The 18662-nt window shown below is 36.6% G+C and overlaps 1 protein-coding gene across 1 annotated transcript in view; it reads left to right on the top strand.

The window, feature by feature from the left end:
- MIA2 (MIA SH3 domain ER export factor 2) overlaps positions 1-18662 on the top strand; it is a 116946-nt gene that overhangs the window by 84445 nt on the left and 13839 nt on the right. The window contains 1 exon segment of the mRNA XM_037056398.1: positions 1813-1971. Coding sequence (XP_036912293.1) covers positions 1813-1971 — 159 coding nt within the window.

The raw sequence follows: 18662 nt of genomic DNA, 5'->3' as shown, positions 1-18662 counted from the left end.
AAGGGTGACCAGTGCCCTTCCTTTTTCCTTTTAGTACCTTTTAAAATTTGAAAGTTTGGATGAGGTTATGTTTGAATATATGTTTAAATAAGATTGAGTATAAGGAAAATAATTTCTTTTTAGAGTAATTTGTGTATAACACTGAGTCTGAATGAAAAATTTTAACCGTTAGCAATTTAAGTTTGTAATTTTCTCTGGGCAGTAAGTCAGTGGGGCCTGTACCTGGCCCTCTGTCAGTAAACAACCAGAAGAGAGCCTTTGACTGTCTCTCTTAAAGATCTGAGCTTCACTCTAGATGAATTTAGCCTAAGTGACTCCTGCACATTTCTCACCAAGATAGCTTTCTTCTTTTCCTGCGTTTTTCTTCTAGTGAACTGTTGCTTAGAAGGATGTACAAGCTAGAAGGAAAGATTTGGGGAATTTAATACAGTGTGCACCTATAAGGAAAAGAGATAGTTAATCTTCTTACACAAATGTCAGTTTGCCTCTTGACTCTACAAAAGAGAGTAGATAAAATTTTTTTACAAGATTACTATGTATTTTTTAAAAAGTTTACACTTATTTGCGCAAGTTATGAAGAGAAGGTCAAATTAATTTTTGTTTCCTCTTAAGGGAGGTTCTGAAATGTGGAAAGCATTTTAGAAAGACTTCTATTTCAAAATGTTTTTATTTTGTAAAACTGTTCCTTGAAAGGGAATAAGTTTCTGTTTTCTGGGCAATATAATTTTGAGAAGACCTCATTCACCCCCCAGTGATGGACAAATGAGGTATTGATATCTTTTATTATTTAGTGTTTAAAATAATTTTTACATTTGTTTTTCTATTTTAATTGAATATGGGTTATTAATTGAGGTGCCCCTTTTTTATTAATGTAGGCATGACAGATTTTTAAAATTCAAACGAATATTATTTTGTTTGAAGTGTTTGTCCCAACAAGTGCTGTTGTTTCTGAAACTGTTCTTTTAGACTTGCCTTCAAGGCTGTGAGCTCTTTTTGAAGGTAAATTTGACATTTATCGTAGATATTGCTACAAGCCATTTACAGCCAAATTCATCTGATGGTTTAAAGTTTGTATCAGACTGGTTAAAATCATTTTGGGGAGAAGTTCAGTATCATAGTTTCAGCATTGCGATATAATTTCTTGAGTGGCTCTAAAGTTAATGTGAATATATTTCCAAAAATGCTTTTCTAAGAAATACTTTGAGGAGTTGCAGAATTATTGAAATATGTATGTATATTGGCGCTAAGATGACTCTTAAAGAAATCATGTTCTTTGACTATTGGTAGATTAGTTTAAGCAATAAAAACTTTATAATTATTTTATTGCCTCAAAGAAATATTTACTTTCAAATTTACTTTCTACTTTTATTTTTCAGATATTATTTATAATTAAAAATTTAACCACCATATAAAGGACACATGGACAAAAATAAGGGGGGGGTTGGAAATGGGAGGGGAGGTGGGGCGGGCTGGGGGGGGGGTGGACCAGGATGGGAATAAAAGGCAGAAAGCTATACTTGAACAACAATTAAAATAAGAAACATTAAAAAATTTTAACGACCAGTTTTACATGTTAAAATACTGTGATGATAACATTTAACAACAAATTTTACAAGCCAGTGCTTGTTGATGCACATGGCACAGTTGTCCTAGAAATGGCTTTCGTAGGTGAGAGAGTTGTAGTCTAATGTGTCCTAATTATTAGAATCTGATTGTTTTCCATTTTTAAAAAAGTGTCTGGAATGTATTCAATCATAGGCTTTAAAATGCTTTTTTAGAAAAAACAGAATTGTATTTTTTTTCTTTAATTAGGCTCAGAAGGCCCAGGGACTCCTCAGGACCATCCAATTACTAATGAAAGAGGAAAATCGAGCTGTGATAAGTTAACTGATCCTCACAGGGAACCTTCTGATACTGGGTCCCTTTCGCCTCCTTGGGATCAGGATCGTAGGATGATGATTCCTCCATCAGGTATGGAAAGAGTATGTAACATACAGGAATGTGCTCTGTCTTAAGAAAAACCGTGATACATATTAAACACATCAATAGCACAGATATCTGAACGAAGTAATTATTCACATTACTGAAAGTGATTAGGTATAATTAGTGTGAATAATGAAGTATAATTATTCACATTACTGAAAGTTATTTTATACCCCTCCCCCCATGGAACATCTTTATTGTTTTCATTGCTTATGGAAATAATACATGTTGTTTTAGAAAATCTGAAGAATGCAGAAATGTGAAGTTAAGAAAATTGAAAAATCCTGCTATTATCTTAGCATGCCTCTCCCAGAATTTACTTACACGACAAGGTCTGTCCAGAAAGTATCTAGTCATATGTTATGAAAAATAGAGACATTTATTGCAGAAGATATGAGATACAAGAAACATTGTACATAAGACAATGATGCCTTAGTCCCCCTCAAAGTAGCGACCTTGGGATCTCACACAGTTCTCCCAGTTATCATCAACTGCCCTGTTATATTTTCCTGAATCTCATCAATGGTCTGAAATCTCTTCCCTTTCAAAGGTGGTTTTAGTTTTGGGAAAAGCCAGAAGTCTCAGGGCAACAAATCTGGGCTGCAGGGGCTCTGAGTCACCTGAGTGATTTGATGTTTCACCAAAAATATCTGCATAAGATGTGATGCATGAGCAGGTGCAGTGTCATGATGAACTTGCCAATCACCAGTTGTCCATAGCTGTGGCCTTCTGAATCATCCCAATAGTTTCTGTGGAGTGATGTTCAAGCATAATGAAAAATTTGATGCAGATTCGTTTCTCTGCGAGCTCAGTCGTGTTGAATGTGAAGGCCACATAGTACATATACTCACAGATGGTGTTTATCACCCCCACTGACCAGTACAATGAAGTCATCCTTGTTCACGCATGCACAGGACAGTCCACTCTCCTTGGCTACCAGGTTACATGGATGTTGCAGAAACCATTCTCATTGTGTTAACAATGGTTGGACTTTTTCTAGACAGACTTCATGTACCTTTTAGGGATTTTTTGAGGGGAGGGTATGCATTCATGAACATAGGTATACAAATTTCTGCATTACTTACATTGCACTTAGAGTAACCACTCTCTTGTAATTGTCTTTTATTGATTGATTGATTGACTTTTAGAGGAATGGAGAGAGAGACAGTGATTTTTAAATTTATTTATGCCTTCATTGGTCACTTCTTGTATTTGCCCTGAGCAGAGATTGAATCCTTAACCTCAGCATATTGGGAGATACTCTCTAACCAGTGGAGTTACCTGGTCAGGGCTTAATTGTCTTAATTAATTAATTAATTAATTGATTTCCTCTGAGGGCAGTTTTTCATTGCTTTTAGAAAGACAGGAAAAGAGAAAGAGAGAGGAACATTGAAATGAGAAACATTGATTGGTTGGCTTTTTGTTGGCACCCTGACCGGGGATCAAACCCACAACCTGGGTTGTGCCCTGACCATGAATTGAACCCGTGACCTTCTGGTCTATGGGAAGACACTCTTAACCAATTGAACCATACGAGACAGAGCTACTTGTCTTTTTTTTTTAACTGAGTAATGTATCTCAGATATCTTGCCAAAATATATATATTTACCACAAGACTCATAGCAGAATATCCTGAAAAAAGGCAATTACTGTTGTTCCTATAACCCCTAATTTTTAAAAAGTATTTCTTATTGATTACACTATTACAGTTTTCCCAATATTTCCCCTTATCCCCCCTCCACCCTGTCCCCCCAACCCTACAGCATTCCGCCCCCTTAGTTCATGTCCATGGGTTGTACATGTAAGTTCTTTGAGTCCTCTGTTTCCCATACCATTTTTATTTCTCCCCATCTATTGTATGCCTACTAATTATGCTGCTTCTTCCCTGTACCTTTTCCCCCCTATTCTCCCCTTCCCCCTCCCCACTGAACTCCTTTTGTGTGATATCCCTTTCTCTGATTCTGTTCCTGTTCTGGTTGTTTCCTTAGTTTTTGTTTCTATTGTTTTTCTTTTCTTTTAGGTTCATTTGTTGATAGTTGTGAGTTTAATGTCATTTATTGTTTATATTTTTTATCTTCTTTTTCTTAGATAATTCCCTTTAACATTTCATATAGTAAGGGCTTGGTGATGATGAACTCCTTGAATTTGATCTTATCTGAGAAGCACTTTATCTGCCCTTCCATTCTAAATGAAAGCTTTGCTGGATAGAGCAATCTTGGATGTAGATCTTTGGATTTCATGAGTTGGAATACTTCTTTCCAGCCCCTTCTTGCCTGTAAGATCTCTTCTGAGAAATCAGCTGACAGTCTGATGGAAACTCCTTTGTAGGTAACTGTCTCCTTATCTCTTGCTGCTTCTAGGATTCTCTCCTTCATTTTAATCTTGGCTAATGTACTTATGATGTGCCTTGGTATGTTCCTTCTTGGGTCCAACTTCTTTGGGACTCTCTGAGCTTCCTGGACTTCCTGGAAGTCTTTCCTTCACCAGGTGAGGGAAGTTTTCCTTCATTATTTGTTCAGATAAGTTTTCAATTTCTTGCTGTTGTTCTTCTCCTTCTGACACCCCTGTAATTCAGATATTGGAATGTTTCAGGTTGTCACAGAGAATCCACAGCCTCTCTTCATTTTTTTTGATTCTTGTCTCTTCGTTTTGATCCAGTTGAATGTTTATTTCTTCCTTTTGTTCCAAATTGTTGCTTTGAATCCTGGTTTCCATCTTGTCACTGCTGGTTCCCTGAATATTTTGGTTTATTTCATTTTGGGTATCTTTCATTTGTTCTTTCATTTTTTGACCAAGCTCAATCAGTTCTGTGAGCATTTTTATTACCAGGGCCTTAAATTTTCCATCTAGTAGGTTGGCAATCTCCTCATCCCTTAGTTTTGAGGTTTTGCTGTGTTCTTTCATTTGGGCCACATTTCTTTGTCTTGGTGCAGCTGATAGGTTGTAAGTGGGCAGGGCCTTAGGTATTCACCTGGGCAGGGCAACCCTCTCTGCTGTGCTGCCTGTGTGGGAGGGGCCAGAGAGGGAACAGTGCAGCTTGCCTGCTTGTCTCTAGTGTACTTTCCAACAGACTCTGGTGTCAGACTGGAAGTATCTACCATTGGGGCAACCCCAGCCTTAGCCCACAGTCAGCTCTGAGTCTCAGTTTTCCCCTTAAGTCAGTCCCTTCCGCAGTCAGCCCCACCCCTCAGCTGCCTCCCTGGTTGTTCTGGTTGATATTTTTCTTTAATTCCTAGATTGTAGGTGTTCCATTTAGATTGATTTTCTGGCGATTTTGGTTTTTTATTGATTTTAGATTGGTGGTTATCCTCCTTTTGGTTGTGTGAGGAAGTGAAGGGTTTCTACCTATACCTCCATCTTGGCCAGAACGGGTGGAATTGATTCTCCTATAACCCCTAATTCAAATGTATTTCCAATTACTTAGTTTGCTGAACTTTTATTTATGCCCAGTATTTCAGACATTGTTATTAAAAGTTAGCTATGTCTGCATTGTATAAATTTGTTACATTTTAGTATTTCTCCCTGAGAAGCTGGAGTAGAAAGAATATTATGGTTAAAAATATTTAATTTCAGGAATTAATCTTTGTTATGGTAGTATGTGTGTGTTCTCTGAAGTGATAATCCTTATTCTGTGGCTCCTGCATTGTTTGATATCACTAAGAATATTAGATTCATAAAGATAGATACTCATGTTATTTTTGTTCAGAACACCTAGAACAATGCTAGGTACGTAGTATTTGTTTAGGAAATATTGTTGAATGACGAACACCTAAATCTGAGAAAGCTTGAATATTTTTTCTACTGTTGTTATATTTAGAAATATATATGCTATTACTTACAAACTTAATGAATTTAGAAAGGGGTGGCATAGAACGTCTTTGAGAGATTCCTTGTAGATGTTTAATTTAGTATTCATTTAAAAGTGTTTAGCTGTGATAAAAATAAGATTAATAAATTACAACCTCTGTTCCAAGGGATTTGATTATAAGATTGTGGCAGATACCATATCTTTACATCTGTGTAGACCTTTAGAGAATTCACAAGTTATTGGTCCCAAGAGTCTCTGCATATGTTCTGCACCTCTTCCTAAAGCATCATCTGTTTGTCCTCGGTGCATCTCCATCCCATCTAAATAGTCACTGAACAGGTTTCTGGGTTGGTTCTGTTTTGTATTACAAATTGCGAATTGGTAAATTAGACCATGAAACAGGGAATAAGAAGACCTGGGTATTTATCATTCTGTTAATTTCTTGTGTAACCTTGAGCATTTCATTGGGCCTGTCAGTGTTTTCTCACCTCTAAAATACGGACCTCTGTGAAATAGAGGAGTGATGGTCATCCAAAGTAATCCTCTCACCCCCCTTTTTACTTTCAAAATAGCATTTTATACATTACAAATTGCATATTCAAAATTACCTTACAGTTTACAACTCCATAGGAACTTCAAAAATAGGAAAATTAGCAGTGATATTAAAGGAACAAATACCACAATTGAACTGGGGTGTCTTCCCTGTCCCCTTCCTGGCATATATAACAGTGCTTTTAGAAGTTGCTTTTGGAGGCATGAATTTGTTAGAAAAATATTCGAGTTTTGTTTTGCATAGGTTGTGACTTGCTTTTAAGTTTGCTTTAGGGTTCAATGATTTCTTAGATACAACTCCATGTGTAGATGCAAAAACTTTTGTTCTAGGAAATGAACATAATTTAGCACTTATATGCCATGGTAACTCTGCAGAAGTTAATAAAAATATTTTTATGGCCATGCACAAATACAAGGAGTAATTGGGATCCAGAAAAAGCATACACATGTCAAAAGGGTTGAAAATAGTCAAACGATTTATCTTTTCAATGTTTTATTTTTTACTTTTGCTAACTGTAGTGTACTAACTTATTTCCTAATGTTCCTAATTCTGCATTTCCACGCTTATGACCCATAGTGATATTTGAGTTTGGGGTTGTTTGATGCACTTAAAGCATGTGAGTCACTCTTCTCTAAACCCAGCTAAGAAACACACCTTTTTCAATTTTTAAAAACTTCTTATTGGGAGGCTTCCTGATCCAGGTCAAGTAATAATGTAATCGAATTGGAAAATGTTGACAAGAGTAGGCTGTGATTAGCTATGTAATAACTAGAGCAACTAATAGAACACTTGCTGAAAGAAATACTTTCAAAACATATAAATTAAAATGAAATGCTAAATAAAAAATGTCCAAGTAGCTCATAAGAAGACAGGAGAAAGAAACAGAAAAATAAACAGAGGGAACAAATAGAAAAAACAAACAAAAAATGGCAGATGTTAAAAGGGATTGGCATGAAATATTCAAAGTGGTGAGAATCAGGGACCTACAGCCGAGACTGATTTATACCCATGAGGGCTGTCATTTAAAATTGGAGAAATAAAGAGCTTCCTAGACAAGAAAAAATCGAAGGGGTTTATGACCAAACGAGTGTTAAAAGAAATGTTAAAGGATCTTTTTGAAGAAGAAGGAAAAAGAAACAAATTAGAAACAGAGGAACATAGTAAAAAGAATAAAATGGCAATAAATATATGCCTATCAGTAATCACCTTAAATGTAAATGGCTTAAATGCTCCAGTCAAAAGACAGGGTAGTTGAATGGATAAGAAAACAATACCCACCCATATATATATGTGCTGTCTACCGGAGACCCACCTCAGAAAGAAAGACACACACAAACTAAAAATAAAGGTATGGAACAAGATACTCCATGCCAATTGGAAAGGAAAAAAAGCTAGGGTAACAGTACTTATATCTGACAGAATAGAGTATAAAACAAGGCTGTTGTAAGAAAGGACACTGCTTAAAGATAAAGGGAACAGTCTAGGAGATTACAACCTTGTAAACATTTATGTATACAACACAGGAGCACCTAAACATGTAAGCAAGTCTTGATGGACATAAAGGGAGAGATTGACAGCAATACAGTCATAGTAGGAGATTTTTAAAGATTTTATTTATATTTAGAGAGAGTGGTAGGGAAGGAGAAAGAGTGGGAGAGAAATATCAATGTGTGGTTGCCCCTTAATGGGGACCTGGCCCACAACCCAGGCATGTGCCCTGACTGGGAATCGAACCAGTGAATGGTTTACCGCACGTGCTCAATCCACTGAGCTACACCAGCCAGGGCCACAGTAGGGGATTTTAACACCCCATTGACATCAGTGGACAGATCTTCCAGACAGAAAATAAACAAAATGATGGCCTTTAAGTGACAGACTAGATCAGATGAATTTAATTGATATCTTCAGAGCATTTCACCCCAAAGTAGTGGAATATACATGCACATGGAATAATCTCTAGGATAGGACATGTTAGGACAGAAAACAAGACTCAGTATATTTAAGAAGATTGGAATCATGTCAAGCATCTTCTCTGACCACAATGTCATGAAACTAGAAATCAATTACAAGAGGAAAATGAAAAATATAAAGACGTGGAAGTTAAATAACACGATACTAGACAATGAATAGGTTAAACAGTGAGAGCAAGGATACCTTGAAACAAATGGAAATGAGAACAACAGCTCAAAATCTTGGGACACAAAGAAAGCAGTCCTAAGATGAAATTTATAGCATTATAGGCCTACCTCAAGAAACAAGAAAAATTTCAAATAATCAATCTAACTTTACATTTAAAAGAACTGGAAAAGGAACACCAAAACCACTTATAGTAAGTAGAAGAAAGGAAATAATAAATGACATAGCAGAAATAAACAAAATAGAGTTTAAAAAAGGCAATACAAAAGATCAGTGAAATCAAGAGCTCATTCCTTGAAAAGATAATCAAGATGGACAAACTTTTAAACCAACTCATCAAGAAAAAATGAGAGACGGCTCAAATAAATAAAATCAGAAATGAAAGAGAAGTGACCACTGACACCAGAGAAATAAAGGATTGTATAGAAAATAATCCCAATAACTATACACCAACAAATTGGACAATCTGGACAAAATGAATAAATTCCTATATACATACAATCTTTCAAAATGAAATCATGAAGAATCAGAGAATTTAAATAGGTAAATTACAACTAATAAAATTGAAGCAGTAATTTAAAGACTCCCATAAAACAAAAGTCCTGGATCAGATGACTTCTCTGGTGAATTTTGCCAAACATTCAAAAAACTAACACCTATCCTTCTCAAACGATTCCAAAATATATAAGAGGGTGAAGAATCCCAAGCTCATTTTACAAGGCCAGCATTATTCTAATGTCAAAACCAGGTAAAGAAGCCACAAAGAAAATTATAGGTGAATATCCCTGATGAACATAGATGCTGAGATTCTCAACAAAATATTAGCAAACAAGATCCAGCAATACATTAAAAAGACCACACACCATGATCAAGTGAGATTTATTCCAGAGATGCAAGGTTAGTCAATATCTACAAATCAATAAATGTGATTCACTGTGTAAACAAAATGAAGGATAAGAATCACATAATCATATCTATAATGCAGAAAAAGCATTTGATAAAATCCAGCACCCATTTGTGATAAAAACTCTGCACAAAGTGAGAATAGGGGGATCATACCTCAACAAAATAAAGGCCATTTATGACAAACCCACAGCCAACATCATACTCAGTGAGCAAAATTTACAAGTGTTTTCCTTATGACCAGGAACAAGAGAGGGATGTCTGCTTCACTACTCTCTTTTAAGTTTTTATTTATATTTAGAGGAGAAAGGAGGGAGGGGAGAGAGAGATATCGATGTGAGAGAGAATCAGTTGCATCTATCACACCCCAAACGGGGGACCTGGCCTGCAACCCAGGAACGGGCCCTGACTAGGAATCTAGCAGACAACCTTATGATTTCCAGGATGATCCCCAACCCAGTCAGACAAGAAGGTATCCAAATTGGAAAGGAAGAAGTAAAGCTGTGATTATTTGCAGAAAATATGATACTGTATATATGTATAACCCTAATGATTCCACCAAAAACTTACTAGAACTGATAAATGAGTCCAGTAAAGTAGCAGGATAAAAGATAAATATCCAGAAATCAGTTGCATTTTTATACACCAATAGTGAACTATCAGAAAGGGAAAGTAAGAAAACAATCCCATTTACAATTGCACACACACAAAAATACCTAGGAATAAAATTAACCAAGGAAGTAAAATACCCATTTTCAGAAAATTATGAGACACTGAAGAAAGAAATAGAAGGATATAAAATAAGTGGAAGGATATTCTGTGATCATGTATAGATAGTAATGATTAACATCATTAAAATGTCCATACTATCCCAAGTAATCTATAGATTCAACACATTTCCTATCAAGATACCCGTGGCATATTTTACAGAACTAGAACAAATATTCCAAAAATGTCTGTGAAACCACAAAGAACCCCAAAGAGCAACAACAATCAAGAAGAGCAAAGTTGGAAGAATCATACTACTTCATATCAAACTGCAGTACAAGGCCATAGTTACCCAAACAGCACTGTACTGGCGTAAAAACAGACACATGGATCAATGGAACAGAATAGAGAGGCCAGAAAGAAACCTACACCTTTATCGTCAATTAATATTTGACAGAGGAGGCAAGAACATATAATGGGGTAAGGACAGTCTATTCAATAAATGGTGTTGGTAAAATTGGATGATTGGTGCAAAAAAAAAATGAAACTAAACTACCTTCTTACACCATAAATAAGATTAACCTTAAAATGGAGTAAAGATTTAAATTTAGACCTGAAACCACAGAAATTCTAGAAGAAAACAGGCAGTAAAATCTTGGACATTTCTTGTAGGAATCTTTTTTTCTGATACATATTCTTGGGCAAGGGAAACAAAAGAACAAATAAATGAGACTACATCAAACTAGAAAGTTTTTTGCATAGCAAAGGAAACCATCACCAAAAATGAAAAGACAACTCACTGATTGTGAGAACATATTTTCCTATGATACATCTGTTTGATAAAGGCTTAATTAATATCCAGAATTTATAAAGAACTTATAATACTCAATACCAAAAAACAATCCAATTAAGAAATGAGCAAAGTCCTGAATAGACACTTTTTTAAAGAGGACATACAGATGGTCAATAGACATATGAAAAGATGTTCAATGTCAATAACCATCAGAGAAATGCAAATTAAAACCGCAAGTCCAATTGGCCATCATCAATAAATAAACAAACGAGTGTTGGAGAGGATGCAGAGAAAAGGGAACCCTGGTGCACTGTTGGTGGGAATGCAGACTGGTGCAGCCACTGTGGAAAACAGCATGGAATTTCCTCAGAAATTAAAAATGGAACTGTTTTATGACCCAGTGATTTCATTTCTGGGAATATATCCAGAGAAATCTGAAACAGTCATTAGGAAGAATATGAACTCCTATGTTCATTGCAGCAGTATTTATAATAGCCAAGTTTTGAAAGCAATCTTAGAGTGTTTGTCAGTTGGTGAGCAGGTATAAAAGTGGTGCTACATCTTCACATTGATATCACATCTTCAAAATTGATATCACAATGTGATATCACATTGATATCACATCTTCACAATGATATCATATCTTCACATCTTTCACTACTTGGCCGTAAAAAAAAATAGAAGGAAATCTTACCTTTTGCTACAGCATGGATGAACCCGGAGAGCAGTATGCTAAGTGAAGTGAAGCAGTCAGAGGAAAACAAGTACTGCATGATTATGCTGGTATGTGGAATCTAATGAACAAAATAAAACAGAAACAGACTCATAGATACAGAACACAGACTGAAAGCTGTCAGAGGTAAGGGGGTTGGGAGGCTGGGTGCAGCAGGTAAACAGAGTTAGCAAACAACAACAACAACAACAACAAACTCACAGACACAGACAACAGTGTGGTCATTACCAGAGGGAAGTGGGTGGGGGAGCTGGAGGAGGATATAGAGGGGATAAATGGTTAAGGAAGGAGACTGGACCTGGGATGGGGAACATATAATACATAGATGATGTATTAGAGAATTGTATACCTGAAATCTATATGATTTTATTAACCAATTTCATCCCAGTACATTTAATAATAAAATAAATAAGCATACAAACAACGACTCAACTATTTGCTGTCTGTACAAAACTCAATATAATAATATAGGTAGGTATGTTGAAAGTTAAATGATAGAAAAAGATACACTGCACACATTCATCCAACAAAAGCTGTAGTGGCTGTTATTTATATCAGATAAAGTAAATTTCAGAATGAATTACCAGGAACAGATGAAGACATTACATAATGATAAAAAGAATCAAGAAGAGACAGGAAGTCCTAAATGTGTATATGCCAAACAATAGAACTAAAAAGCAAAATGGGATCCAGCTGAAAGGAGAAATAGACAGTTGGCACAATTACAGTTGGAGCACCCTTCTCAGCATTCAGTAGAATAGCTAGACAGACAATTCATCAAGGATGTATATAAGACTGAGTGATACCATCAACCAATGCAACCTCATCTACACTTACAGAATATATCACCCAGTAGCAGCAGAATACACATGCTTTACAAGCTCCATCTGAACATTTCCAAAGATCGATTACAGGCTGGGCCTGAAACAAACCTCAGCAAATTTAGAGGAATTGAAATCATATAGTATGTTCTCTGACCACAGTGGAATCTAAATGGAAATAGTGACCTATTGATCCAAGCAACAGTTTGAATAGATCTCAAAGGCATTATGCTGAGTGGGAAAAAAATCTTGAAAGGTTGTACTGTATAATCCACAGATGTAACACTCTCAAAATGACAAAATGATAGAAATGGAAAACATTACTTCTTGCCATGGGTTAGATTTAGTAGGGAGAAGAGAGTAGATGTGACTTACAAAGACAGCATGAAGGAGACCTTAGTGGAAATGGAAAATGTGTATTTTGAGTGGGGTGGTGGTTACACAAATCTACATATGTTATAAAATGCCTGGGACTGCATACACGCATCATACCAATATTACTTTCCTGGTTATTATATTGCACTGTAGTTAATGGAAAATGTAAACTTTCGGAAAACTGGGAAGGTTTCATGGGATCTCTCTGTAGTATATTTGCTGTTCTGAGACTGTATTTTAAAATCAAAAGTAAAAAATAAATCCTTATTTGATACAATACACATAGGAAAGTGCGAGTATTCTTAGCGTCTTGGTGATATTTTTCATAGTTTGGGTACATAACTAACATTCAGATCAAGAAACGGTTTTTGTCTAATTTAGTAAGAAATCTTTATAATTTTAGCAGAAAAATGTTATTGATGAATGTTAATCACATATCATACAGTAGTCAGAGTTGGAATTTTAACAGGAATATGTTCTAGAAATAACTAGCTCATTATAAATTCTTAATAAACACTGCAACGGAAATTTTTAAAAATATATTTTATTGATTATACCATTACAGTTGTTCTATTCCCCCTTCATTCCCCTCCACCTTGCACACCCCCTCCCCCACCATTCCCCCTTTAGTTTATGACCACGTGTCTCAAGTTCCTTAGATTCTATATTTCCCCTACTATTGTTGCTCTCCCCCCATCTGTTTTTTACCTACCATCTATGCTACTTATTTTCTGTATCTTCACACCCCTTCTCCTCCTCCCACTCCCCTGTTGCTAACCCTCCATGTGTTCTTCATTTCTATGGTTCTGCTCCTGATCTAGCTGTCCTCTTGGTTTGCTTTTGTTTTAGGTGTGGTTGTTGATAACTGTGAGTTTGCTGTCCTTTCACTGTTCATATTTTTTATCTTTTTCTTGGATAAATTCCTTTAACATTTCCTATAATAAGGGCTTGGTGATGATGAACTCCTTGAATTTGATCTTATCTGAGAAACACTTTATCTGCCCTTCCATTCTAAATGAAAGCTTTACTGGATAGAGCAGTCTTGGATGTAGGTCTTTGGATTTCATGACTTGGAATACTTCTTTCCAGCCCCTTCTTGCCTGTAAGGTCTCTTTTGAGAAATCCGCTGACAGTCTGATGGGTACTCCTTTGTAGGTGACTGTCCCCTTATCCCTTGCTGCTTCTAGGATTCTCTCCTTCATTTTAATCTTGGCTAATGTAATTATGATGTGCCTTGGTGTGTTCCTTCTTGGGTCCAACTTCTTTGGGACTCTCTGAGCTTCCTGGATTTCCTTGAAGTCTATTTCCTTTGCCAGACTGGGGAAGTTCTCCTTTATTATTTGTTCAAATAAGTTTTCCACTTGTGGCTGTTTCTTTTCCCCTTGTGGTACCCCTATAATTTGGATATTGGAATGTTTAAAGACGTCCTGGAGGTTCCTAATCCTCTCCTCATTTTTTTGAATTCTTGTTACTTCACATTTTTCTGTTTGGTCATTTTTTCCTTCCTTCTGGTCCACTCCCTTGATTTGAGTCCCAGTTTCCTTTCCATCACTGTTGGTTTCCTGTGCATTTCCCTTCATTTCAATTAGTTTAGCCTTCATATGTTCCTCTAATTTGTGACTAAAATCAACCAGTTCTGTGAGCATCCTGATCACCATTGTTTTGAACTGTGCATCTGAGAGGTTTGCTATTTCTTTTTTACTTAGAGTTATCAGCTCTGGGGCTTTGAGTTCTTCTTGAACCATGTTTTGGACTGTTCGTGCCTGTTATGTATGAGGAGTGGAGCCCTAGGTGTTCACCAGGGCGGGGCAACTCAGTCGCTGGGTTGTGATGCTGTATGTGGGGGTCGGGTCAAAGGGGAGCAATGGCGGTCTCCTTTGCTGCCTCTCGCCGCCGGGGCCTTCGCAGTCCATCCCACTGCGTGTGAATGTGCGACCGTGGTCAGCCCACTGCCTTGCGCACTCACTGGGTTTTCCCACTGGGGCCTGCGCAGTCCGTCTCACTGCTTACTCCTCTGCTGGTTTATATGCACCTGAATGTGTGACCACAGTCAGCCTGCTGCCCTGTGCCCTCACTGGGTCCGCTCAATGCTACCCTGGCTGCCTGGGCACCTGGGTTGGGGGATCTTTCCTGCCCGACCCTGCTCTGCTGCTGGCTCTGCCCCTCTTACCGGTCCGGTTGAACGGTTCGTTGTGTCGGACTTCCGCATAGTTCAATTTTCTGTTCTTTGGCTGCTTCTTTGTTTACTAAACCTTTGTTGTATTCAGACTTGGTTGTGGGAGAAGGCACAGTGTTTCCACCGATGCCTCCATCTTGGCAGAAGTCTACAACAAAAATTTGACCAATATGACTTACCTTGCTTAAGCTCATTCCATCAGAAATGGAACTTTATTCTGCAAGTCTCTCATCCTTGTTGCTGTTGGTTCAGTAGAAACGCCTCTCTTTGAATCACAACAGCTAACATTTGCTTGACCAAAGCAAGTCACATGACAGAATTTAGAATCAGTGGGCAGGAAATATATTCTACCTCTTGAAGACAAGGGTATACAAGGAGGGGTAAAGAATTGAGGTCATGAATGCAGTCTACCTGATGGATTTTACTTATATGTTTTTACTTATTCTATAACTATGTTTACTATATTTCATTAATTATGCTCTACAGTTGTCCCAATTTTTTCCCCTTTACCTCCCTCCACCTAGCAATCCCCACTTTCTCAGGCAATTCCCACACCGTTGTTCAGGTCCACGAGTCATGTGTATAAGTTCTTTGGTATAAGTTCTTTGGCTACTCTTTTTCCTATGTGCTCTTCTTTACACCCCCATGGCTATTCTGTAACTACCTATTTGTGCTTCTTAATCCCCTCAACTCCTTACTCGTTCCCCTCCACCCTGCTCCCATGTGGCAGCCATCAAAACCCTTTTTTAATCCATAGTTCTCTCTCTGTTTTCTCCTTTTTTTGCTTGTTTTTTAGACTCAGTTGTTGATAGATATGTATTTATTGCTATTTTAGTGTTCGTAATTTTGATCTTTTTCTTAAATAAATCCCTTTAACGTAAAAAATAAGTATATCATGACTATAATGTCTTAGATTTTTAGAGCTACTCTTTGGAAGAAAGGTATACATAATATTTCTGTTTAACTTTCCTAATAAATAGCTACTGATTGCCGTACTTTCTTTGCACTTGCTCTTTTTTACAAAGCTGTGCATATTAAGCAATCTTGAAGAGTAACGATTGAAGCAAGTTTTTAGAAAAATTTAAAATACATCTTTTAACTCCCATGTTTAGTGTTACTAATACATTTTAAGAGATGTGGGTATTAAAATATTTTATGCTTTCATCACACACAATGAGAGATTGCAGGTTCGATCCATAGTCGAGGCACACACCAAGAATGTGGATTGGATCCCTGATCTGGGCGTGTATGGGAGGCTAACTGATCGACGTTTCTTTTCAAGTAAATGTTTTATTTTAGTAGAATTGTAATCTAAAAAAAAAGAGAAGAAAACCACAGATACTTTACTGAAACAAAGTTTCAGATTTTATTATTTTTTTTCACTGTTTTGTGTTCTTAATTTGTCAGGGCTTCTTCTTGATCTCTCAATGCTCCAGCTGCTCCAGCTTCAGTATCATTCTGTTCCTCTACCTAGCCATACAACCTCCTTGTTCAACAGGGAGAAGTAGTTAGTAGAGAAGAATAAAGGATCTTTTTTGTTCTTAAAGATTTTATTTATTTATTTTTAGACAGAGGGGAAGGGTGGGGAGATAAAGAGGGAGAGAAACATCAGTGTTTCAAACATCAATTGATAAGGACAGTTTTTAACTTTAGTTTGAGAAACAAAAGGAGGCTAAGCAGATGAAAGCAATTTAGATAGCATTGAAAGCACATAGATTTGACTTGACTGGCTGTGATTTGTACACATTTATACAGATCATTGTCCTGCAATCTGAACGTTCTTTCTAGACAAGATTCATTTGATAGAATTATAGTGTGTTTTAAGTTAGGCTCATTTTTGATCACCTTGTTGATACTTAGATTATTCATAAACTTAACAAGGTGCCCTAAAAACTTCCTCAGTGCTTTTATCTTCTTAAAGGATGCTGTTTACTTGAATGTCGATTAAACAGTTTTGGGCTCTTGTATAGTGTGTAGCCTTCATATCATTTGTATCTTTTTGGATAAATTCTAATTATTAACATTTGGTTAATTTGCCACTCTATATATTTACATAAACTTGAAAAAATGTATTTAAGTTTTCAGTCTTTGTGATGAGAGTAGATTGAGGAGAGATTAGGGTGTGGGGACAAATGTAAACACATTTTTGAAAAATGTTGTTTTCAATAAAAGCTAGAGATGGTAACTGGAGGGAGAGGTGTTTTTGTTTTTTAAAGATGGAAAATACTACAACATGTTTCTTTGCTGATGAGAATAATCTAAGATAGAAATGGGTGATATATTGGAGAGGTTATCATTGTGAAAGTGAAACCTTGAGTAGTAGACAAAACACATGGGATCCAGAGTATAATTGAGAAGTAGAGCTGAATCTTTTTTATACTTTGTAAAAAGAAGCAAGATCTAAAGATGGGTGAGGGTGACTGAGGGCACTGATGTGGCAAGTTCATTAATTTGAGATGGGAGAGGAGGGGGATTGTCAGGGATTTGAAGAGAGAGAGAAAGGTAGATAGTAGCCATTTAGGGGAGTGAAGGAACTCACACATTAGTGAAGTGTATGATCAGAGGAATGTTGAGTATCCACTTGAAATTTATGATCATAAATTTGAATGAGACCAGTCAGTATTGTACTTTTAATATAGTTTATACTAAAAAATCTCACTGTCACATTTACTTTGGGGCCCTTACATTGTGCCAGATAGTATGTTAAGTGCTTTTTATTAATCATTCCAACACACTTGACAGTGTTATTCACATTTTACAGATTAAGAAACAAAAACAAAGATAATGTAACAAAATCCTGCACGTTACCTCCCAGATTTACATATTAATATTTGCTTCAGATATGTGTGTCCACATAGGTTGTGCATGACTCTGTTTATGATTGTGTAAATAAAACATAAAAGTACCACACCATCTAGAAATAAGCTAAAGTCTATTCTAGTTGTGTCTCTGGGGCCATTACTGAACTTCTTTCCCAGAGGCAACTACTCATGAATTTCATGTGTGTAAACTTAAAATGTATATACAATATTTTTTAAAATGTATATTTCTGTTTTATCAAGTTTCTTTATCAGCAATATGGTCTTGAATTCTTTCTATTTTAATATATATAAGCTTTAGCCCTGACTGGTGTAGCTCAGTGGGTTGAGCGTGGGCCTGCAAACCACACAATTGCGGTTCGATTCCCAGTCAGGGCACATGTCTGGGTTGCAGGCCAGTTCCCAGCAAGGGACTCATGAGAGGCAACCATACATTGATATTTCTCTCCTTCTCTCCTTTCCTTCCCCTCTAAAGATAAATAAATAAAATCTTTAAGAAAAATAAAAAAATAAAAAAAAATAAGCTTTAATTTCTGTGTAGTATTTCAGTATATAAATATACCACAATATGTTCATCTAGGCTCCTTTGGTGCGTATATAGGACAGTGTTACCAGTGTTTCACCAGTACTGACAGTGATACAATTAACACTTTTTTACACGAATATTCTTTTATTTATTTCTATATTTATCCTCACCCAGTGTCATGCCCATTGATTTTTGAGAGAGGGAAAGGGAACAAGAGAGGGGGGGGAGAAATATCAATGTGAGAGAGAAACGTCAATCAGTTGCCTCTTGCACATGTGCCAGTTGGGGATGATCCCTCAACCTAAGCATGTGCTGTGACTGAGAATTG

Source organism: Sturnira hondurensis, unplaced genomic scaffold, assembly GCF_014824575.4.
Source record: "Sturnira hondurensis isolate 20B ecotype Veracruz unplaced genomic scaffold, ASM1482457v3 Scaffold0008948, whole genome shotgun sequence".
Lineage (NCBI taxonomy): Eukaryota > Metazoa > Chordata > Mammalia > Chiroptera > Phyllostomidae > Sturnira > Sturnira hondurensis.
This window is presented reverse-complemented; position numbering and strand designations above follow the sequence as displayed.